This window comes from Mustela nigripes, chromosome 5, assembly GCF_022355385.1.
Source record: "Mustela nigripes isolate SB6536 chromosome 5, MUSNIG.SB6536, whole genome shotgun sequence".
NCBI classification, from domain to species: Eukaryota; Metazoa; Chordata; class Mammalia; order Carnivora; family Mustelidae; genus Mustela; species Mustela nigripes.
This window is the reverse complement of record NC_081561.1, coordinates 72938941-72965166: the sequence shown is the minus strand read 5'-3', so window position 1 is coordinate 72965166 and position 26226 is coordinate 72938941. Positions and strand designations below refer to the sequence as shown.

The 26226-nt window shown below is 35.1% G+C and overlaps 1 protein-coding gene across 1 annotated transcript in view; it reads left to right on the top strand.

Moving 5' to 3' along the window:
- The window catches only part of TRDN (triadin), a 294196-nt gene extending 268317 nt beyond the window's left edge, over nucleotides 1-25879 (top strand). Inside the window, exons 27-30 of the mRNA XM_059401567.1 lie at nucleotides 19548-19574; nucleotides 20063-20092; nucleotides 23895-23924; nucleotides 25752-25879. Of these exons, the coding sequence (XP_059257550.1) occupies nucleotides 19548-19574; nucleotides 20063-20092; nucleotides 23895-23924; nucleotides 25752-25879 (215 nt within the window). The remainder of the gene's footprint in view (nucleotides 1-19547; nucleotides 19575-20062; nucleotides 20093-23894; nucleotides 23925-25751) is intronic.
- Nucleotides 25880-26226: the final 347 nt, after the last annotated feature.

The window sequence follows — 26226 nt, the reverse complement described above, 5'->3', positions numbered from 1 at the left end:
TTCAAGGACATTTATTAGATACCTTCTAATTCAAATCTTGGAAAATGAAAAAAATAACTAATATTGGTGGAGTGATTAAATAATCAGAAGGACTTATTCAGATATATAAAACGTAATTTTGATGTCATGATAATCTTATGATTTAGGATCCATTATTTTGCCCAAGTTAGAGGCAAAGAAGCTAATATAAAGATCAAATGTTACCCCAGGTTACAAAATTCATAGAAGAACCTGACTTCTTTCAACATGTCAATAACCTCATTCTCACACTCCACGTGAACAAAAGACTTCCAGTGTCACAAATTGTCCTCTTTGACTTCTAAGTAACCTAAAATGTAGTATACCTTCCTCTTGCCAACATGTCCTTGATACAGTTTACTGCCAAATGTAGAACCTCAAGTATACTATTACCATTTTATTCTCAGAATAATGGAGATGATAGAGGAGGCAGGAGAGGGAGGTGGGTGAAGAACAAGAGCAGAAAACCTAAAATACAACATTTGAAGTTGTTTTGAATTATAAGCCTTCTATTTTGAATTATGAGCCTTAAATCATTCTTAGACAACAATTCTAGATGATACTAATAATAAAGCAGGGCAGGGTACTATATGTTCCTTAGGACTGGTTGATTGCTAGTTTGTTTCATGTATTTCCTCTGCCTCAAACAGTTCCTGGCACATAATAAGAGCTCAGTGAATGTTTCTGAATGAACAGATGAGTAAGAATTTCAGTTATACAGTCAAATGGATCTGGAAGCCTGTTTCCTAATTTACTAAATGGATAAACTGACCTTATGAGGTTTATTATAAATGTTAAAGTATTTCATTTAAAATATTTTGCATGGTTCTGGGCACAAAATAAATATTTAACATGTTATCTTAAATTAGACTCCTACGTACGGGAGACTGCAAGTTTCCAGAATGAAGATTTAGTATAGTCTTTCAAAATCTGAGACAGAATCATTGGCTCTATGGCTTACCAAAAGGAAAGAAAATTTTGTTTTGTCATGCTTAACTTTTGATTAGCCACTTCTGTACTAAAATCTTCTCCTTTTTTTCTATTTTTAACGGTGACTTGAGTACTATGTCTTAAATTGTTTACACAAACTCTATCTTCTGGAGACTGGAGATGTAATATTTCTTAGTCAATTCAATCAATCAAACTTAGTCCCATTAGTTGCTTCTGAATCAGTCTATGACAGGTACAGTTTTTCTCAGCTGACACATGCTGTGTGGTTCCTAAAGAAGTTGTCTTTATTAAGAGAAGAAAATGGTTTCATGTATTTATTTTTTATTCTATTCAAGTCTTTTTCAGTGTTCCAAAATTCATTGTTTATTATGCACCATACCCAGTGCTCCATGCAATTGGTGCCCTCCATAATACTCACCACCAGGTTCGCCCAAACCCCCAACCTCCTCCCCTCCAAAACCCTCAGTCCTTGAGAGACTGTGGACTCTGAGATGGTTTCCTTTAAAACTGTTAAACTGTACTTATGCATTAGTATAAACAAAGAGTTATTAACCACTATTTAGATATGTCATTTTCTTCAGAGGTTACAGTATATGTTTTAGAATTCCCCAGAAGTCAATTTTTAGTTTTCAGCCTTCGCCCAGAATGATTTTCTTCCTTCTGTAGTTTATGGGCATCAAAAATCGCTCTTTTTAAGTCCTTTTTATAAAATTGTCACTGAAAATCCTCCTTCTCAGTTGCAACCCAATCTAAAAGCTAATTGAGGGAGATAAGGTGGTAATGAGGAAGGTGGTAATGAGACTTGAATTGAGATGTTTCAGGGAGGCAAAAGCAATACACTGCAGAAGTCTTTATAACTTGCCATAGAAGAAGATGATGGTCTGGCTCTTCTAAATTAAAAGAAAAACTCAAAAGCCTCTTAGACACTTGCCTGTTAAGAAGTCAACTCTATTAGAAAGGTCTCTGATTCCAGGCCAATTTGTGAGTTACTTTGACAAAATATTGCAAAATTTACAAGAGTCAGTTCCCTCATGTTAATGTTTTGTTTGGTTTATCTCTTCTTTGCTATTGTAAGATATGCTAGTTTTATTAATTATTTAAACCTAGTCTCAATCTTTTTTTTTCTTTCTTTCTCCTATGACTGGATATGCTTGTTTACTATTTGTAACACAGTTTATCATCCAGTTTTCAAAACTATGTTCTTAGATCAAATATTCTTTTGGTTTTTCAGTTTAGTGAATCAACAAAACATTCACACATGGGAATATTTCTCAAGCCTATGATGACTGTTTCACACTTGTGAGATGCTTGAAGGAGGGTTGATATTTAATAATTGAATCATATTCCAAGAGGAATGTTTCAGTTGCCTCTTGTGGACAAACATGAGGAGTTTTTTCTTTTCTTTCATATGCTATTCAAATTTAGCTCTTGATGACATAAAACATGTTGAGAAAGAAACATAGTACTATTTATTTGAGTGTAGAAGAACAGAAAAGAAATAATATTAACTACTGTCTCTTTTATTCCCACATTTCTGGTTTCAGAACAGAATATTCTCAAGTTCAGAAACTGAGATTGATGTGACCAATAACAAACATGGCAGATATAATGGTTTCTTTGAGGCCAGGCCTGACAACTTTAGACAAGCCCATCAAAGTTTAGACATTTTGCTGAGCTTTCCTTCTCACAAATGCTCCATCCCCACCCCATACTTTACCAATGCCTTGACTTTTAAAATAAGAACTGAATCTCACTTGTGGGATTCAGCATGGTGGGAGTTAATTTCTTATTGTCTCCTTTCTTTCCTAAGACCCATTTAAGGTATCAGGATGTGATGCAGTGATGTTAGGGTAATATGATTGAGTAAATCTTAATGATTAAAACATCCTTAAGCCAGATAGTGCTAATCAATTGAAAATTATTGGGAATACATATTATATATAGAACTGCCCAATAGTCACACCTAAAGATGGTATAATTTTCTCCTTTTCATAGGTGAAATAACTATAACTAACATTAATGAAAAATTCCATACACAAACTCTGACATATTTTATTTTCTCATACCCCAAAGCAAGATGATTACAACATAATTTTGAAAAATCTCCTATGTAGAGAAAAAAATGGAAGATTTCTGTTGATGGTATGTTTCAGTGAAGGGCTACAGAGTTAAAGGAACTCTCTCTTTCTTGCAAACCCTTTTCAGATGTTTTAGCAGCATCTTCAGTGAGTCATTAGTGGGAGTATGTTTAGTTGCATGCATTACTCAATAGAGTAACCCTCCATTTACATAGAGTTGTCACTTGTTCATTAAAGACAATTATTGTTGACACTGTGAAACAGTGCATAAGCGCTAAGAATACAAAGATGATAGTTGCGTTGCTCTCTCTGCCTAGTGAATTTCACAATTTATTTGTGGAAGACAAATGAGTAAATAATTACAAAGTATTGCAAATAATTACAATGTACAGAGATGATGGTTTTATTACGATGCTGAGAGTACAGATTAAGAGCATCTAACTCTTCCTGGAAAGAGACCAGGAAAGCCTTCCAGAGGGAGACAACAGCTGATCCGAGACTTGACAAATAAGCATGGTATGGGGAAAAGTAGCAAGAAGAGGGCAAAAACATAGGATGATATGATGAGGAATGAAAATGATATATTTGAGTCTCTAACAGAGGCAGGAACTGAGAAGGAAATGAACAAGTGGAAGTACACTCAAGATACATTTAGAAAATGGAATCAACAGGGCTCGTTAAGAGCTGAATAGGGCTAACAAAGCATGGAGAAGAATTTTGGATGACTTCCAACCTTCTGGTTGGAATTGTAGATGGAATGTAGTGTCATTTACCAATATGCGGAATGTGTTTGGAAGAGAAAAGATTTTTTCTTAGGAAGTTTGATATGAGAGTCAGTGGTAGAGTAAACCCGTTTATCATTATATCTTCTATATTCTCCCAACTTTTTGAAATATATATATGTATGTACATATATATATATAATATCAGAACTGATATCCATTCTATGCTCTTAAAGAGAGATACCTTGCATGGCATCTCAACCAAATCTAATTACTATGACTGTCACCAGAATTCAATTCATTCATAAGAATTCAGTTTCTCAATTAATAGGTAAACCTTATAGGCTAAATATTCTTTGGATACTGGAGTGCTTAGCTTGCTCTAAATGCTAGGTGAATGGTTGAATAATTGATTGAATAATTGAATAATCATGATGTGTTGTCAGTGTTATATTAAGTTTCCTATCAAAAATTTAAAAAGGCTTCAAAGTAATGGTTCTGATTAACTTTCTCTATCTTTCTACTGGTTCTCTATTAACTTCCTCTGATCTTTCACACCTAATCATGGTGCAAACAAAACATTGGCTACTAACTGTTAAATCAACATCATTTTAAATCCCTTTGAACATCAAGGAGTGGGACCCCTCCCCAAGGTACCCTCACCATTCATTTGAGGCAAAATATAAGATAATAGAGGGCTTGTGAATGGAATGTTCAAGGGTAGCTGCTTGAATAACAAAACAGTTTTCATAGAAATTTATTTAATACAGCCTCAAGAAAGTTGACATAATTGGTACCTAGAAAATTTAGCCTGGTGCAAAACCAATAAAGAATGAAAAGTCATTTCTGTGTATGAATGTCACTGGGTTAATGTATCTAGGAGGCCATATTACCACAGATCTTAATATGATAAACCGTAAAGAACTTTCTAAGCTCCGTCTCAATATATTGTCAAATATTGCTGCCTTTAAGATTAAAGGACACCATGAACAATGTTTTAACTTCTTACCACCAGATTGCATTTCCATCAGTCCTAACATAAACTAAAAATTCTTCCAGAAATTTAGTTCTAATTGTCAGAGGCCATCCTTGCTTACCAAGTGGCTTTTAGAAGATTAAAGGTGAATGTTCAAAGCATTATTTGTAATTTAGTTTTCAGATTTATAGTACTACATAAATGATGCTAAGCTTCACACAATTTTACATTAAATATCTAAAAATATATTTGTAAATATTAGATAAATGACAATATGGTATTGTTTTAGCCAAGTACTTAAATAGTATATTTGATAAAAAAAAAAAAAGATCACCTCTGTATGTAAACATGTCCACTGATAAAAGAAGATTGTTTACTCAAATTCATAAACAAGTCAGACAGCAATTTCTTTTAGAGTTTTATAATATATTTAACGTTTAAACTTCCATTTTAATTTTGTTAATTAAAAGATTGCAAAATCTCATAAAACATGTAGCTGAGTAACACTGGCTTCTAGTAAAATATAATAAGGTTACTGAACGGGTTCAAGCATTCTGTAAGTGTTGTTATGATATTCTCCTCCAAATGGCTTGCTTATTCAATATATATGGTACAAAGTTTGGATATTAATCTTCAACTCAGTTGAAAAGGTAAAGTGCCTGTCTGATAGTTCTTTCTGGTGAAGATGTAAATCTACATCAGGGTCAATTTTTGCTCTGTACTAATAAATAGCTGTGTAAATAGATACATTATCTGGAACAGAGGCACTGGTTTTAGAAACAAAGTTTGTTCTTCTCTCTTTGGACTTAAACATGCTTTCAACAGCAGAAAATTTATTAGGAATTGAGCAAACAGATTTACTAAAGAGCAATAAGCTCAGAAGAAATTAATGCTGCAATTTTTCAAGTTGATTATCTAAATTGTGTCTCCTTTGTAAATGATTTACTATTTAGATTTAAATTAATACTTAACATAATTGTATCACTTTACCTGAATGAGATCTTAGAAACCATCTAATCTAACTTCCTCCATTCTTCTTTTTGTAAATGAAAAACCGAGGAAGTTAAATGGCCATGTCAAGTTTCCACAGCAAAAGAGTATTTGAGTGAGAACCAAACCCAACCCGTAAAACCTCTTATCTATTGCTTGCCCCAGCACACTACGCATTTAGAGTTTCTGATTATATTAGGTCAAGATTTTATTTTTTGTCAGATGTTACTTTAAAAATTCCTTAGTATTTATAATTATAGATGTGCTATTTACTTTTTTATGTAATTTGAAACTGCTTTGATTTTTATCATTCATGTGTCTTATATTTTAGAATATTTTTTACTCCTTTTTTCCTTCTACTTTCTCTTTTATTCATTGAATATGACCATTTTTTAAAGTCAATGCATAGTAGAAGTAGAAATGGGAAATATTACATTGATAATTTCATTCATTTTTAATAAAATTCAAGAAACAGAGAAAATACAAAAACATAAAAGCCATAATAAAATTATAAGAAAACTAAAATTCCTGTAAATAGATAAATACATGTATGTAGATACCTGTTATATTGCTTCTTACTATTTGAAACATATTCTGTGATATGGAGCCAGTTACTATCTCCATGAAAACATCAGAATTACAATGGTTTGTTTTCTTTGTAAAAATAAAAAATTCTGGCATCATATGAATTTGATTTCATATCACATCTTTTATAGATCTCAATCGCAAGCATCTGAATAGAATACTACTGTCATATATATTGAAAAGTTGAAACACATAAGCATGTTCTCTTTTTGGCTTTATCCGTTTATGTCTCAGTAGATTGAAACTTTTCTCTTTGATTCTAATTAAGCCTTATTTACTGAAATGTAACATACACAATTAGCTGGAACTCAAAACTGCAAAAAAAAAAAAAATAGCCACAGATTTTGTTAAATGAATAGTATTAACAAATGTACTCATGGTTATCAGCAACTTCAAAGTTCAATGTGTGTCTGATATACCTGGAGGGCTGGGCTCACCCCCAGAGGTTATGATTCTGGAGGTCAGGGGTGGGGTTCAGCATGTACATTTCTAGTAAGTTCCCAGATTATGCTATTGTTTGAGAACCACTGCCTTATAGAATTCTCCTCCAACAAATGATCTACACTGTTCTTACACTTATTGCTCTCTAAATATGGACCTTAGGGAATATATAGGCTCTGACAATGTACAAACAGACATACACATGTACTTCATTCATGTATTTGCACATGTGTTTTCCCGAGAAGTTACATTAATATTTTAAACTGATACAATATCGTCTCTTAACTAAATGTATGAGATCATGAGAAGAGCTAAAAGAACATGTGGGAATGATATGAGCAAGATGATGGTATAGAAATTTCTGGTGTCCCTTCCCTCCTCAAAACATCAATTTGAAAACTGTCTATACACAAAAATACTTTCACAAGAGCTAAGTATTCCAGATGAGGAATACCATCCCCTCTTCCATACCTAGTCAGCTTAGCACAGAAAGAGAAATCCTCCCCATGGAAGAAGAAGAGTGAAGAGAGTACTCAACTTTGCTACAGACACCAGCATTGGCCTGTGCCAGCACCAGGTTGATTCTCAAGGTCCCAGGTGGCTGCCATGGTACTAGGCACCCAGACCACCCTGGACCTGACCAGTTCCCACAGCCTCAAGCCAGCAACCCAGGCACAAGATTCCTAGAAGATCCCATGAATCTGCTGCTGGCCCATCTCAGCACTGGCAAACTCCCACAATCTCCAGGATCCAAGCCTGCCCCAGCATAGGCTGGGACCTGCAGCCTCAGGCTCTATGCAAGTTCCCATAGATCAAGACTCCTAGCCTAATCCCAAGCCAGGCAAACCCAATAGACACAGAGCCCAACAGGGCTCCTATAACCCCAGGCTCCTGCCCTCCCTAAGCACCAGGTCATTTTGGGTGGCTTTCTGAGGTCTTGGGTTTTGGACTGGATCTCAAAGTCTTAGACTCCTGTCCTGCCCAGGACCAGGCCAGCTCACATGACCTTAGCCTCTAGGCTGGCTTCTGTGAAACCAGAGTCCTAAACTATCCCAGCCCTGGCCCAGTCCCCAAGACTCAGATGCCAACCCACCCCAGTGGTCCCTGGCACATAGTCAACCCCCTGTAGATCCAGGCACCAGGCTATTCCCAATGGACGCAAACACAAGGCCTGCCCACCTGCTAAACCAGATACCAGATCTGCCTGCCCAAAGACTCCAGTAGTAATCCTGCCCACGGACACCATGAGATATCATACCCAGAATCTCTGGATGAGTTGACTGGTGAGAAGCTTTGCCTGCTGAAGCCAATCTGTAAAGACCAAAAGAGGTAGCTTCTTGCTCAAATATGCACATACCAACACAGAAACAGAAGGATCATGAATACAACATGGAATACGACACCACCAAAAGAAACTAATGAAGCTTCCATGACTGACCCTAAGGAACTACCTGACAAAGAATGTAGAACAATCCTCTTAAAGAAATTCAGTGAACCACAACAAATTATAAAGACAACTAAATGAAATTAGGAATACAATACACGGACTAAAGGAGAAGTTCAAGAAAGAAATAAAAACCATTATAAAACAAACAAACAGAAATCCTGGAGTTGAAGAATGCAGTGACTAAACTGAAGCATACAATACAGAGCTTCAATAACAGATTTGACCAAACAAAAGAAGGAATTAGTGAATTAGAAAACAAGTCATTTGCAATCATCCATTCAGGTGAGCAAAAAGAAATAAGAATGAAAAACAGTGAAAGCCCATGTGAATTGTGGAACACTATTAAAAAACAACAATCTATGCATTACTGGAATATCAGGAGAAGAGAAGGAGAAGGATGAAAGTTTATTTAAAGAAATAATGGCTAAAAATATTACCAATATTACCAATCTGGGGAGAGATTTGACCATTTAAGTTCATGAAGCTAATAGGACAGACCAATTTCCACCCAAAAGGATCTTCTCCAAGGCACATTATAATGCAACTGTCTGAAATCAAAGATAAAGAAAATTTTAAAAGCAGAAAAAGAAAAAAAAATTTATATATAAGAGGACACCTCTATATCTATCAGCAGATTTCTCAGCAGAAATCTTGCAGGCTAGGAGAGAGTGAGATAATATATTCAAAGTGCTAACAGAAAAACCACTGCCAACCACTTATATTTTGCCTGGCACAGTTGTCTTTCAGAAATGAAGAAGAGATAAAGACTTTCCTATATTTAAAAAACAAAAAAAAAGCAAATGAGGGAGTTTATCTCCACTAAGCCTGCTTTGCAAGAAATGCTGAAAAGAGGAATTCAAGCTGAAATAAAAGGATGCTAATTAGTAACATGGAAATATATGAAAATATAAAACATACTGGTACAAGTAACTATATCAAATAGTTAAAGGACAGAAGTATTAAAATAGCTATTGCTATAATAAGTTCTTAATGGATACACAATATAAAAAAAGGTAAATTGTGACAACAAAAACATAAAATATGAGGATGGGGAATAAAAAGGGAGAGTTTTTATATGCAATTGCAGGCAAGCTTTTATCACTTTTAAAAAGACCGTTATATTTATAAGATATTTTATGCAAACCCCATGGTAACCACAAAGCAAAACACTACATGAAATACCTGAGAAGATAAATATAAGAGATTCAAAGCATACCACTATAGAAAATCATGAATCCACAAAGAGTGGCAGCAAACAAGAAAGAAAGGAACAAAGGAAATACAAAAAAGAGAAAGCAAAAATATGGCATTCCTAAGTCCTTACCTATCAATAATTACTTTAAATGGAAGTGGATTAAATTCTTTATTCAAAAGAATGTATATGCTGCCTGCCAATAAGAGACTCACTTCAGCATTAAGCACACAGATAAGCTCAAAATGTAGGAGAGGAAAAAGAGATTTCAAACACATGGAAACCAAAAGAGACCAAAAGTAGTTATGCTGTGTCAAAATAGACTAAGAAAAACTATAAAAAGGCAAGAAGGCTATTATATAATGATAAATGTGTCATTTTTGAAGGGGATAAAACAATTGTAAACATGTATGCACCCAACATCGCAGCAACAAAATATATTAAACAAATACTAAAAGAATTGAAAGGAGAAATAGACAACAATGCAATACTAGGAGAGGACTTCAATATTCCACTTTCAACAATGAATAAATAATTTAGAGAGAAAACCAATACGAAGACATTGAATGTCAAATGTGTCCTAAACCAAATGCACCTAATAGACATATAGAAAACATTCCACTCAACAGCAGCAGATTATACATTCTTCTCAAGTTCATTCTTCATGATAGGTCATGTTAGGTCAAAAAACAATTCTTAGAAAAGGTAAGAAGATTGAAATCATACCAAGTGTCTTTTCCAACCACAATAGTATGAAACTAGAAAGCAACAGCAGGAGGAAAACTGGAATATTCACAGATGTGTAGAATTAAACAGCACACCCCTGAACAACCAATGGAAAAAAGAAGATATCAAAAAGGAAATTAAAAAATATCTTGAAACAAATGAACTGGAAGTTCATATAAATGGAAACACAACACTTAAACCAAAATGTGAGGGATGCAGCAAAAGCAGTTCTAGGAGGGAAGTTTATAGACATAAACATCTATATTAAGAAAAAAGAAAGATCATAAGTAAACAACCTAACTTTGACCTCAAGAAATCAGAAATAAAGGGATAAACTAATCCTAAGGTTACCAGAAGGCAAGATGTAATAAATATTAGAATAGAAATAAATAAAATAGAGAACAGAAAAACAATAGGGAAAAAATGAACAAGCCCGAGTTGGTTCTTTGAAAAGGTAAACAAAATTGACAAATCTTTCCCAAGAAAAAAATGGAGAGGACACAAATAAAATTATAAATGAAAGAGCAGACATTATTCTGATACCACAGAAACACAAAGAATCCTGAGACACCTATAATTATATGTCAACAAATTGAACAACTAGGAAAAGTAGATAAATACCTACATGCATACAACCACCAAATCTGAATCATAAAGAAATAGAGAATCTGAACAGACTGATAAGAAGGAGGTTGAATCAGTAATCAAAAACCTCCCAACAAGGAAAGGCCTAGGATCACATGGTTTCACTGATAAATTCTATCAAACCTTTAAAGATTTAATGAAAATCCTTCTCAAACTTTTACAAACAGATTGAAAGGAGGGAAAACTCCCATTCATCTTATGAGGCCAATATTATCCTGATATCAATGTCAGATAAGGCCACTCTAAGAAAAGAAAACTATAGGTCAATAACATTGATGAATATAATACAAAAATTCTCAACAAAGTACTAGCAAACTGAATTCAACAGCACATTAAAAGGATTATACACCATGAGGAGGTGGGATTTGTCCCTGGAATGCAAAATGGTTCAATATACACAAATAAATAAATGTGGTAAACTATATTAATAGAATGAAAAATGAAAATTATATAATTATCTCAGTAGATGCAGAAAAAGCATTCAACAAAATTTAATATCTTTCATGATAAAATCTATCAATGAGGGGGCACCTGGGTGGCTCAATGGGTTAAAGCTCTGTCTTCAGCTCAGGTCATGATCCCAGAGTCCCCACATAGGGCTCTTTGCTTGGCGGGGAGCATGCTTCCCCCCGCTCTCTGCCTGCTTCTCTACCTACTTGTGATCTCTGTCAAATAAATAAATAGAATCTTAAAAAAAAAAAAATCTGTCAATGAGTTGGGTATAGAAGGAATGTACCTCAATGTAATAAAGTTTATACATGAAAAATGCAAAAGACAAGTATTGTATATTCTCACTCACATATGAAATATGAAAAAGCTGAACTCATTGAAGTAGAAAGTAGAATGGCAGTTGCCAGGAGTTCAGGAATATGGGAATTGGTGTGATATTGGTCAAAGGCTACAAACTTTCAATTATAAGATGAATAATTTCTGAGGATATTATATATAGTATTGTGAGTACAGTTAATCCTGTATTATATAATTCATAGTTGCTAAAAGAGTCAATTTTAAATGTTATCACGACATACACAAAAAAGAGATAAATATGTGAAGTGATAGACATGTTACTGAAATTTGTTGTGGAACTATTTTACAACATATATGTGTATGAAACCATCAAGATTTTTACACCTTAAACTTACATATGTAGTATGGCAATAATATCTCAATAACGCTGAAAACACATTTAGAGTTTAGTGGTGAGATTTAACTATCAAGACTTCTTAGCACTAATCCTTCTGTTCTTTGTGTCCACTGACTACTACAAGTCATTAAAAAAATCAGTCTTTAAGCCTCTTGGTGGCTCAGTTGGTTAAGTAGCTGACGTGATTTTGGCTCAGTTCATGATCTCAGAATTGTGAGATCAAGCCCCACATCTGGCTTGGAGCTCAGAAGGGAATCTGCTTGAGATTCTCTCTCTCTCCCTTTCCCTTTGCCCTTCCCCCACCGTGCACATGTGCATGTGAGCTTCCTCACTGCTGCTCTCAAAAAAATCAGTCTCGCATGCACTCTATCTTGGGTTCATATCTTGAAATGTTTACTTTATCCCTGTAGGATAATAGTTCTCACACTTAAGTGATCATTAAAATCACCAAGAAAGCTGATAAAAGAGAAATTGCTGGACCACACCCCTAAAGTTTCTGATTCAGTGAGTGGAAGGTAAAGCCCAAGGATTTGTACCTCTAACAAGTTTGCGGATGCTGCTGCTGCTGTTGCTGCTCCAGGAAACTCAGTTTGGGAACCGCTTCTCTAGGACCTAGACTGACAAGGATATCTCAGAGGGAAAATGCCCAGAAACATAACACACATACACCCTGTATATTTTGTGAAGTCTGGTGTATTTATTTTGGAAAACAAGAAAGTAGTCGAGATGATTTCTAAGATCCCTCCACTTTAAAGGCTTTCTCATTACATGTTGTAAAATTTATAAGCTCCTACTGATTTTATATCAAATTCTTATCTCATATTAAAATTTAATGGTCTATTTAATGATACTCAATTAGATTATGTAAGTAAAAATTTTCTGAAGTCTTCATACTTACATGTCTAAAATAATACTACATTTAAGCATTTCACAAAATTCAAATGTTATGATGTTTAACTGAATTGTCTTGACTAAAATTATAGTAAATCCATATGGAGGGATCTAATTTCCTCATTAGCTCCAATAACGAGGCAGTTTCTGTGATATTAATCAAATTATGAATTTTTTGAATAAATTCATGAAAGTGCAGTTTTCAACTTCTGCTTGTGAGTTTTATTTTTCTTAGTTTTGAAATTCAAAGTCAAAATGACCTCATGATGAGTAGGCTTTTGATTGGTTATGTTGTATATCCATCATATTGTAGAGGTGGTTAGAGTGTTTAAGATAAACATAGCATAGAGATAAAGCTACTTCATTAGTGAATTAAGATGGCTATCTGATAATATATTTAAGAGATGTTTAAGTATTTGTGGATATGTGAATTAGAAAGATCATTAAATGGGCGCTTGGGTGGTTCACTCAGTTAAGCATCTCCCTTCAGCTCAGGTTATGATCCCAAGGGTCCTGGGATGGAGCTCCTCATTGGGCTCCCTGCTCAGCTGGGCGCCTGCTTCTCTCTCTCCCTCTGCCAGCCTCTCCTCTTGCTTGTGCTCTCTCCCTACTCTCTCTGTGTTAAATAAATAAATAAATTTTTTTAAAAAAGTCCTTTAATGAAATTATTCCATTATTGATCAATATTAATAATTAATCAACTTAGATAAAAATATGTTAAAATGCAGATAATTTAAAAGTCTTTATTGACATTACTATGGCCCATTTCTTGACCCAGAATTGTTATTACACTAAGCTACACTAAGGGTTTGATATAAACCCTTGGCTATTGATGCACACATAAAACTTGACTGTTAATATTTCTTTGAGAGTCAAAAGTCTGTACAAATAATTTATTGGTGTATTAGATAATAATATATTACTGTGTCAGAAATACTTTATTTCTGATCAAATAACAATTAGATACATCAGAAAATATAATATCCAATGATATAACACAAGGATGTATATTGTTCTTCTTTTCTTTGTTTTTGTTGTTTTGTTGTTTGTTTTTGCTTGTATCTTAAGGAATTGATCCCCATTGAGGGAGGCACACTTGCTTTTTATTATAGAAAACATAGAAAACGTATGTGACTCCTGAAGATGACATAGCTAGGGTCACGACCTAGAGTTGGATATCAGGATCAATTGGAACTGTTACCTAATCATTGCATGAATAATTTAAGATTTATTATTTCACATCCCATATAATATTTAATAGGATTATCAGTAAATAACTTTTACTGCATTCACCTCAATTATTTAGAAGTAACAAGTTAATCTTGAAGAGAATGTCAAATGAGGTGTGACTTAAAGGTAGCAATTCCATTTATTAGGACTTTGCAGACTGTACATTTGGTTATATCCAGTTACTTTTTTTTTGCATTTAAGGTATCTTTTCTAGAATGTATAAGTTTGTTCCCTTAGCTAATCTACCCATTTATAACCCATTAATGGTCCTTCCTTAGGTCAGCCTCTAACTTGGCAGCAGCAATGGTCTCATAGCCTCACAGTGAGGCATGTGCCCTAGCAGGCTTCTGGTGAGAGGCTTACAGTCCTGATTTGCACTCAGTTGTGGGTATAGAATATTTTCATAGTAGATATTCATTTAATGTAGTTGATTCATTAGAATTTATTGACAAATTCCAATATTTCAGGAAGCATGCTAAGCTTTCAAAGCACTATAATTCTTGTTTATATGGAAGTTATAGGATATTGGAGGAGATAATCAAGTAAACACAAATCAACACAGTATTATTAGTGTTAAAATATATATAAAGAGAGGGAATAATATTGGAATATGAAAGGTGCACCCAAATCACTCCGCGGGATTAAAGGAAAGCTATATAGAGTAGCTTATTTTTTGGATAATATCTGAATAATTAATGAGATTCAGCCAGATTAAAAAGAGGAAGAAGGGACGCCTGGGTGGCTCAGTTGGTTAAGCAGCTGCCTTCGGCTCAGGTCATGATCCCAGCGTCCTGGGATTGAGTCCCATATCGGGCTCCTTGCTCCGCAGGGAGCCTGCTTCTCCGTCTGACTCTGCCTTCCACTCTGTCTGCCTGTGCCCGCTCTCGCTCGCTCTCTCTGACAAATAAATAAAATCTTTAAAAAATAAATAAATAAAAAAGAGGAAGAATGTTCTAGACAGGGAAATCAACATAAAAGAGCTCAGAGACAAAAGACACCTTAAGAGAGTGTTTAGAAACACATTACTTCGGTATGTCTTGAGTGTAGAGTACAAAATGGTGAAGAGAGAGAAGAGGGTGATGAGATACAGAGATTTGGTTCATTAATAACCTCACGGACCAGGCAGAGGCAGCTGGAGTTCACAAAGATGGTCCATGCTACAGGCTGAGATGTGATATGTGAAATGATTGCACATGCATTCTGGAAAATCTCTCTGGCTCCAATGTTGAAAGAAGAGTGAGGGGAGGAAGCCTATGTTTTCATGGTCAGGTTGGATGTTCATGGGGATTATGGGGAGAGGCAGTGGTGGGCTGGACTAAAGTACTGGCATAGTGTATCTGTTTCCTAGGGCTGTGGTAACAAGTACCACAAATTGGGTAACTTGAAATAACAAGTTTATTATCTCATCATTCTAGAGACAGAAGTCCAAAAACCAAGTGTAGGCAGGGCCATGGTCTCTTTGAAGGTTTAGTGGAGGATCTGTTCCATACCTTTCCCATAGCTTCTGGAATTGCCAGCAGACTGTGGTGTACTTTGACTTGAAGAATAATCAGTCAAATCTCCACCTCTGTTATTACATGGTATTCTCCCTCTGGGTCTTCACATTATCTTCCTTTCCTCTCTGCATGTCCGTTTCTGTGTCTCTTCTGCTTCTCTTATAAGAAGTCTAGTCATACTAGATTATGACCTATCCTACCTAATTACAGCATCTTATTTTATCTGAAAAAACCCTATTCCTAAATAAGGGCACATTCACAATGTACTGAGCCTTAGGACTTCAACATAACTTTTGGGGGAACACAATGAAATATAGGCAGAATGTAAAGGGAAGAGTAGAATAATTAGAGAGATAATACAAGCAGCAACTGAAGTTGACTTAAAATATATATATATATATTTTTTTTTAAAGATTTTATTTATTTATTTAAGAAAGAGAAAGATCACAAGTAGGCAGAGAGGCAAGCAGAGAGAGAGGGGGAAGCAGGGTCCCTGCTGAGCAAAGAGCCCAGTGTGGGGCTCGATCCTAGGACCCTGAGATCATGACCTGAGCCGAAGGCAGCGGCTTAACCCACTGAGCCACCCAGGCACCCCTATATATATATATTTTAACTTACACACACACACACACACACACACACACACACATATGTAAAAAACAACCCTGAGGGTACCTGAGTGGCTCAGTCAGTTAAGTCTGCCTTTGGCTCAGGTCATGATCTCAGGGGCCTGGGAACTCGTTCCATGTTGGGCTCCCTGCTCAGGGGGGAGTATGTTTCTCCCTCTGACCTTCTCTGCTGTTCATGATCTCTAATTAAACAGCTTTGTGGAATTAATAGTTGTCCAGTATTTATCACAACCTGATTATGGGAATGAGTAGAACTTACAAGTGAAGATTTTCTTAATTTGGCTTGGCTTCAAGGGCATAATTGGACAACCTTATATTTGCATACAATTTCTGCATATTTGTGATTTTAATGTAACTGTGCTTTTATGCTTGCATTTAGGCAGAGTATATGGCTGTACACTTAAGCCATACTGATTAGGCCCAAAATAACATTTCTCTTATTAGAGTGTGCTTGGTATAGTATAATTGGTCCATAGGAGAGCAGAGGGTGGAATCTTGTAAAAACTGTTACATATTTATGATAGGGATTTTTTTAAAGATATTATTTGTTACATTATACTACATTATACTATTCCCCCCCCCTCCGAGAGCACATGAAACAAATTTATCTCAGGTAACAGTACCAGAAATTGCTATGCCAGGAATTCTCCTTAAAAACTATTTATGTTTTAAAACATTTTGAATTTTATAACTGATTGCACTTTTTATCCTTGCCTGAGTATTAGAAAGCTGAGAGGTGGATTGTTATGCCAAGTCCAAGAAAGTATGTAATAATTTTAACATGCATTTTGTGTTCTAATGTAATTCCTGAATTCATACATTTCCCTAACTTCATTTTTCTTGACTCATTTCTCCATCTTTTTTACCTTCTCCTGTTCTCATTAATTATTTCATTTATTTACCTAGTGAAAAAAAGTATAATTGAGTGCACACTATGTAATCATATATTAGGTATTGTACCAGTTCCTTGGATTCAGTGATGAATAAACATTATCTGTTTTCAGATATCTCAGGTTAGAAGGGAAGGTATTCATTCAAGTTAATATATATAGTAGGTTGTGATTAACAATGATCAAAAGTTCTAAAAAATCATATTGGTGCATAAAAGGGAATGCAGCCCAACCACCTTAGATAAAAGGCTTTTTGAAAAAGAAATGGTTGAGCTGAGGCCTAAGTAGAGGGTAGCCAAATAAAAAGTGAAGAGAACAAAACCCCATGAAAAAAAATTAAAAATCAAAACCTCTGCATAAATTGTGAGATATTGCAAGTTTGGGAAGTAGAAGAGTCAGTGTTGTTAAGATGTCAGTTGCTCCCAAGTTGATCTATAGATTCAATACAATTTCCATCAAAATCCCAGCAAATTATTTTGTGAATGCTGAAAAGTTGATTCTAAAACTTATGTGGAATGGAAAAAAATAACTCACAGCCACCAACACAATACTGAAGTTCAAGATCAAACTTGGAAGACTGACACTACCCAACATCAATCCTTACTGTAAAGAACTACAGTATTGTTTCATTCTCTGCCTTTAAGTAGTTTCCTTGTAAGCCTATGCTGGTTAGTGCTCATGTGAAGATTTAAGGGGTCTTTCACAAATCCCCAAAACTTTATCTCCTTTTTTCTTTGCAGTTCTCTACTTTACATGACTCTGACCTGTGATCTCTAGCTGTCTTGGCCTTTCCAGACTCCTAGCTCCATCTCATCAATTTAGCTCCATTCCTGTGCTAAAGCCTTATTATTCTCTTAAGGCATTAAGCTGGGACAATCATAGGACAAACCTCGTTTTTTTCCCATCCCTTAAAAATAGCTGTCCTTTGTTGTTTATGTCCAATATCTTTAAAGCCACTGTTTTACACTTTTGTCTGCTTTCTATAGTTTTATGTGTGAGGACTAATCAGAATAAGTCAAGTGAATAGGAATTTAAAGAGGAAAAAGTGATTGATGAAGTTAGTTTATCTATTGGTATTGGCAAGTGGGGCAGTCAGGGTGGGGGCAGAACTGATGACCAGAGAGACCTGATAAATAAAATGGTGGAAATTGAAGCTAGAATTTAGTGGATTAATTAAATGGGAGTCAGGAAGTAGAAAAAGCAAATAAAGATGACATTTCCAAAAACCCGAGTTGAACAATGCTGGAAAGGTACTGGATGATATTTATAGAGGAATATAGATAGAAGGAAGATGCTTTTGTTTACTGTTGAAATCTTTGTTGAGATTAAAAAAAAAAACAAGGAAAATTAAAACTGACTATGGAGATGGCAGAGGTTGACAAACAACAGCTTACAGACTGACCACCAATCTTTTCTGTAAATAAAGTTTTATTGGAACACAGCTATGCCTATTCGTTTCCGTATTGTTGATGGTTGCTTCTGTGTTACAGCAGCAGAGCTGAATAGTTGTGAAAGAAATCATATGGCCTAAAGTTAAAAATATACACTATCTGGTCTTTTTTAATTTTTTTTAAGATTTTATTTATTTATTTATTTGACAGAGAGAGAAATCACAAGTAGGCAGAGAGGCAGGCAGAGGGGGCAGGCTCCCTGCTGAGCAGAGAGCCCCATGTGGGGCTTCATCCTAGGACCCTGAGATCATTATCTGAGCTGAAGGTAGAGGCTTAACCCACTGAGCCACCCAGGCATCCCTATCTGGTCTTTAATAAAAAATTTGCCAGTCCTTACTAGGGATCCAACAAGCAATAAAAGCATATATTTCTAGTCATCTGGAGTTTCAAATTCAGTAGCAATCATTTTTAATATATTATACTGGGACAGATAACATTAATAATATTAATGGAAAAGAAAATAGTATTTCTTATATTTTTTATCTTCAATATTAAAGAATTAGGAGTAATTTTTCAAAATAAAATTCTGTGTTCTATTTTAATATTAGATTTAAAAGTTAACACTGGGGGCGCCTGGTTGGCTCAGTGGGTTAAGCCGCTGCCTTCGGCTCAGGTCATGATCTCAGGGTCCTGGGATCGAGTCCCGCATCGGGCTCTCTGCTTGGCAGGGAGCCTGCTTCCTCCTCTCTCTCTCTGCCTGCCTCTCTGCCTACTTGTGATCTCTGTCAAATAAATAAATAAAATCTTTAAAAAAAAAATAAAAAAAATAAAAGTTAACACTGCACACAGCAAGAGCTTGCAAGCAAATTATTTTTAATGGTGCAATAAAATTACACTAAGAGTTTTATTATTCAAAAATGACTTTTTAAATTAGTGATTTTGTGTAGACATTAAATTACATATCCTGTAGAATTTAAATAAAGAATAACAGTTGGAGTTTATTGTTTTATTTTGATTTTCAAATATATAATGTTCTATCAAATTCAATGTCAATTCAATAACAATTTACTGACCTGATCTTTAATCATTTTAAAACTTTTTCTAGGCAAAGAAGTCAAGCCTAGGACTCCACGTATGTTACGTGCATGCCAAAAAATAAATAAATAAAATAAATCTTAAATGCATGCTTTTACTCATCCCCTGATTTCATAGTTGAGTATTTTGCTTAAAGCCAAAAGCTTAACTATTTTGTGTAGACCATGTGCTTCAAATCCTCATATTTCTAATATCTTTTGTATTTCTAATATCCTTTGTGTTTCTGAGAACATGCTGTGCTAAAATTTTCCTTCAATCTTTGTTCACTGAAGGTATAAAACAATGCCTTTTGTTAACTTCTCATAAAATTCTTAATTAACATTTTCATTTTATCTCAAAATAATTCTTACTGTGATTGATAATGAGAACCTTTATTTGTCTGTTTGTATCAATTTACTGCATTTATAAAAAGAAGAAAATGTGGCAGATTAAAAAACAATGAATAATATGTAAAAAGAAATATGCATGAGTACAGAAAAATATCTTTATATAATCATCATTATTAATGTTCACCTATATTTTTAGAGCCACAAGTAAAAAAGGAAGAGAAACCAGGTATGTATATTTTATGTATAGATTCATACTTGCATTCCATATTTATACTGAGTAGCATATTACCTCTTTGCTAAAGTTGTGTCCTAGTGCAAATATTATATAAAAATATTATCCTTTGTCAGCTCTTTAAAATAAGATGAACATAATATTTATCTATGCCACCTTTTCCTAGAAAAAATTCTACTCATAAAGGAGAAACTGCTGAGAGAATTTGATCTGGTTCAGAAGAAGCAATTGACTAATTGAATTGAGTCCCACAGAACCTCTTAGTTTTGCGGATTCCTACAGGACACAAAATCCTGTCAGAAAAACAGCTCCTGTTGTTTTTCTGTTTTTTGGGGAGCTCCTGAATGAGACAAATATTTCTGAGGGCTACAGTATGCAGTAGAAACTTTTTTTAAAAGAACACGGAGTAATCTGATTCTCAAAACAATTAAACTTTGGTTCATGTTTCCCAACCATTAGTATTATAGGGCTGTTCTAAAAAAATAAAATACCAGAAAATTGGGTATTACAGTACAGCAGAAATGTATTCTCTCACAGTGCTAGAAGGGAGAAATCTGAAACCAAGGTGTCAGCAGGGCCATTATTCCCTTGAACTTGTAAGGAAGAACCCTTCCCTGCCTCCTCTGACTTCTGGTCTTTGTGAGCAATTCTTGGTGTTCCTTGGCCTGAAATTGTATTGTTCCAATCTCAGCCTCTATCATTCCATGGACATCTTCTTCTTTGTGTCTTTAGCTGTGTCTTTTCTCCTCTTGTTGTAAGAACACCAGTCATTTTAGATTAAGGACCCAGCCTACTCCCGTATTACTGCATCTTAACTAATTACACTTATATAGACTCTATTTCCCAATCACGTCACCTTTTGAGGTACTGAGGTTGGGATTTCAGCCTATCTTTTGGGAGGACACAATTCAACCCGTAAAGGCCTATCCTCTGGTCCCCCCCAAATGCATGTCCTTCACATACATATAGCTCATTCCAACATCCCTTGAAGTCATAACCATTTTAGCAACAACTAAGTCCAACATTTCATCAACTCAAAGTCCCAAATCTCATTATCTTAAACATTTTTGGGTGAAACCCAGGGTATGATTCTTCTTGCAGAAAATTCCTCTCCATCTGCAAAATCAGAAAACAAATTATCTGCTTCCAAAACAGAACAGTGGGTCAGGCTAGGATAGACATTCCTATTTCAAAAAAGGAAGGAAAAAAAAAAAAAGAAAGAAAGAAAGGAAAAGAAGGGGTTATGGGTCCCAAGTAAATCCAAAACATAGCAGGGAAAATTCCATTAGATGTCAAGACCTGAGGATATCCTCTTTGGCTGAATACACGGTCTTATGGGCCTGGTAGTGGGATGGGTCTGCCTTTCTAGCTCACCTGGGTGGCAGCCCTGCCCTCTCTACCCAAGGAGTTCCCATCTACCCAGGTTTTTGAATCTGCAACTCTGCTCTTAAGACTTGTTATTCCTTCATTTTGTTTCTGTCAGGCAGCATTATTTTTACTTGTATGGAATTCTCAAAAACATGACCAGTTCTACATTCAATTCAGGATGACCCAAGCCATTGGACAAGAGGGTCCTCCACAGATCCTTCCTCATCAACTATATCTCCATTCCTGCCTTCTGCTGAGGTGGCAGATTGGATCTGCAAGTTTGTCCAGCCACTCTCTTGGTCCTGTGTCTGGGGTGCGCTGTCTGGATAGGTGGAGAATTTTCCAAATCATCAAGTACTTATTCCTTTTGCTTAACAGTCACTCCTAAATTTATTTTCCCTTTCACATTTTATGATAAGCAGCAAGGAAAAATCAGGCTGCACCTTCCACACTTTACTTGGAAATTTCTTTGGCTAAATATCTATGTTCTTCACTTAAAAATTCTACCTTGTCTTATTGAAACCCAAGTTCAGCGCTCACAACTTGAAAGCCAATACTCCAGAAAAAATGTTGGTTGCAAAGGAAACTTTGCTTTATTCAAGGGGCTGGAGAGATGGTAGACTGAGGTCCAAAGACCATCTCCCAGTTTCTTAGTTAAGAAGCAGTGGGTTTTAAAGGGGAAATTCAGGGTGGTAGATTAAATACATATTGTTGAAGAGGATGGGGAAAGTTATGATTATTCATGAGGGAAGTTGGAGCATGTGCACCGAGCAAACATATATGTAGCATCATCTCATGTTCACTTTGGGGTGGAGACAACACCAGAACAAGGCAAAGTTCAGCCTTTGAAATTAGGAGGTCCTCTTAGCATGAGGAAAAAGAACTGTGGGCAAGCTCTGAGTGCTGGTATAACCTGGATGGGGTCTTAGTCTTGTTATCTAAGGAAGAAGTTCAGAGCCTTGCTTATTCGTAGGCTGGAACCTTTTCAGTTGACCTTGAGTCAACTATTGAGACAGCTAGTGGATTTGTTAGTGGAGTCTGAAAAACATAATAGCTAACTAGAAGAAACCATTCTCTGAAAAACAAGTTTCAAAGCTTCTGCTAGTTTCAACTTCATTGACCCTATGTGTCGTGGTTCCACTGTCACTTAACGGAGGAACACAATTCAACCAAGTTCTTTGCTACTTTATAACAAAAATCGCCCCTGCACAACCCAATAACATGTTTCCCATTTCCTTCTGAGACCTCACCAGAAGCACATTTAACTTTCCTACTTCCAGCAATGATTTGTTGATATATGTATTTGATGAGGGTATATATATTTTCTAAATTGTCAGAAACTTTCTTTATCGTTCTTAATACTTTCTTAAGTTCTCAGCAGAATAGACTTTGTCAGTATTGCTACCAATATCCTTTTCAAGGCAATGTAGGGTTTGCTTGTTTGTTTCTCTATCAAGTGTCTCAAAAATATTCCAGCCTCTACTCATCAGCCAATTCCAAAGGCACTTTTGCATGCATGTGTCTTTGTTACAGCAGCACCCCATCTCCTGGTATCAAATTTATTAGTTTCCCTGGGTAGGTGGAATAAAGCGCCACAAACTGGATAGCTGAAAACAACATTTACTCTCACACAGTTCTAGAGGCTCAAAGCCCAAAGTCAAGTTGTCGGCAGAGCCATGCTCCTTTTGAAACATGTGAAGAGAATCTTCCCCAGTTTTTTGTCACTTCTGGTGTTTGTGAGTGATCCTTGAAGCTTGTTGGCTTGTAGATCCATCACCCCAAGCTCTATCTCCATCGTCCCGTAGGCTTCTTCTCCCTCTGTATTTCTATTTCTGTCTCTCTTTTCCTGTCCTTATAAGGACACCAGACAGATTAGATTAATTAAGGACCCACTAAGGGTCATTAATTAAGGACCTGCTCTTACCTTTTCTTACCTTAATTAATCACATCTGCAACAACCCTATTTCCAAATAAGATCATGTTCTGAGGTATGTCAAGTAAGGAATTCGACATAGCTTTTTGTGGGATACAATTCAAGCCGTAACACTAGGTGTCTAAATTTCTAACTCCTATGAGTACTCACTGAAATATATTTCAAAGTTACTCTTCTTTTTCTTGCCATCAAATCATTTACATTGACACTGAAACTATACTCCACAATAATCGTCTTAAAGAAACATAGAAAATTCAACTTAAAATCAATTAGCAGTAGTAAACAGCTTCATGGCAGATAAGTACATTGCATGAACTTAACTACTGCGTGTTTAATAGACCAGCACTAACAAACCAGCAGGAAACTGAAATAATTTTTAGTAAAATTCTGCCGTTTTAATTATGGTAAGCAAAATAATATAATTTCCAGAAATGAGTTTATGCTTTAGTTTATTTTTCCAGATTATGAAATTTCTGATTTTTGTTTTCCCTTAAGAGTCACAAGTTAAAATGGAAGCAAAATCAGGTAAAAATATTTTTTATTCTCAAATAGATACAGAACTGATATCGCCTTCGTTTTGGAACTAAAAAAGGCTTACCACTCACCATTGGAGATTTACAGAGTCTCCCAGAGCCTCATTATTTTTCCTACTTTGCTGCTCAATATGCTTTTATAGGACTGGATTAGCTGAGAATGGGGATATTCTGTGATGTGAGATGTGAGATGTGAGAACATCTAGAATATATTTTTTAATGGACTGCAGCACACACTCTAGGTTTCAGGAGACATCTCTTGGAGTCCTTAAAACCCTAATGTGATCATATTTAGTTTGTAGACTTATTTCCAATGACATAGAAGAGTTATAAAATCACAGAATCATAGGCTACTGGGATTTGAAGAGAAAAATGACAAGAACTTACTAAACATCTATTATGAGTTTAGCCCATACTATCCTTTTTTATTTCTAATATACCATTATGAAAGACATGCAATAGGTCAATTACTTTTCATATTTAATGTCTGTGGAAACTGTTCAATAGACTAATTTCAGAAAATAAGTTATTTTTCCAAGATTTTCAAGCAAATAAATGTTGGAGCTAGGATTCTGCCCATGTCTGATTTACTCAAAACTCCCACTAAGATATTGTTCCAGACTAACAATCATTTTATTAAGAGGTAATGTTGAGCTAAAATCAGGATGATCTTTCCAAGTTTACATTGCTATTTAGTGTTTAAGTCCTCGCTCTGGTACCAACTAGCTACTGACCTGAGGCAAGTTAAAAAAAAACCCTCAGGCTCTATGGAAACTATTTCTTCACTATAAAAAATTACACAGCAGAATTCCTCAAAATCAACAAATTCAAGAATCCAAGTTAAGGTATATGTACCATACTATCTTGCTCCTTTAATTCTCACCAAAGCATACCTAGCAACTGATCATAAGCTAGATTCTAGTTGCTCTTATAAATAACATATTTTTAATGTATTAAGACTTATGTCTATTGTCTTATTTTTTTTTATTTTTTAAATTTTTTATTTATTTAAATAATGTCTACACTCAACATGAGGCTCAAATTCATGACCCAGAAACCAAGAGGCATACTCTTTGGACTGAGTCAGCCAGACACTCCCTAAGTACTACCTTATGATTTATTTTCCTGATTTCCTTTTTTTTATTTTTGAGTTTTTCTTTTTTTGGTTGTTTTTTTTTTTTGTTTTTTGTCTTTTTTTTTTTTTTTTTTCCTGCAGATGAATGTTACCAGATGGAAACATTTTGCATTTTCCTTATATTTTTTTAAAACCAGAAGCTGCACACCATTTAAAACTTCTACTTAGGCCTCATGCCATTTAACGCTTTTAGTTGTTATTATAAAATATCACAATTCTGCATGTAATTTGATTGAGTTTAGTTTTTTCTTTCATACATGAATGTTTCCTTTTGAACTTCATCTAAAAGAAACTCAAATACATAGGATCTATATATTAATTTCATGTTGTCAAAATAAATCTTCACAAGAAAATTTTAAATATTTTCAGTATTGTATATTTGCTCTCTCTACTTTGGCATTTATGCTTTATTACAGCCTATGCTTTGGAATTATAAGTGCTTAAATGTAAATAAGAATTCTTGGTATATTGTTTCATGCAACCGAAACCTTCAGGTTTTTTCATACAAATTAAAATGACATGAAAATTTAGAAACAGTTTTTCTCCATGGACACATTTGTTGAAATCTGTCTGTTATTTTCTGCTTAATAAATAACTAGCCTATGAAACGAAAAAAAAAATCACCATATGTTAACTTACAAAGCTTCTAAACATCTGAAAAGTTTTTTTTATTATTATTTTCAGAACAAGACATAGCAAAACCAGAAAAGACTGTTTCTCATGCAAAACCAGGTATTATGCAGGTGGTATCCATACTACCAAATTGTTTCTCTTTGTTCCAGTTTCAACAGGATGAAGAGCTTAATGTGTAACCTAAAGTTTTTCAGGGATGATTCGTGTCTTAAGTCATCCAACTTCTAGAACATCTCCAATTTTAGTCATCTTCACAATGTGTTTTAACTGAGGACTTGACCTGTCAGGTATAACTAGACAGCTAGTCTATCCCTTCCCATCAGAGATTTAGCTGAGCATGAAAACCATCACTGCCAGCACTCTGGTGAATGAATGGGTCCTACACTTTGTTTTGTTCTGTCCTGTTTGAAGCAAGACATCCTTGGGAAACTTGTAATCCAGAATGGCTCATGCAAGCATGATCATCTTGGATTCCAAAAACCCCATGAAAAAGAAATCAACATTTCTCCCTGCTTCCTTTTCTCCT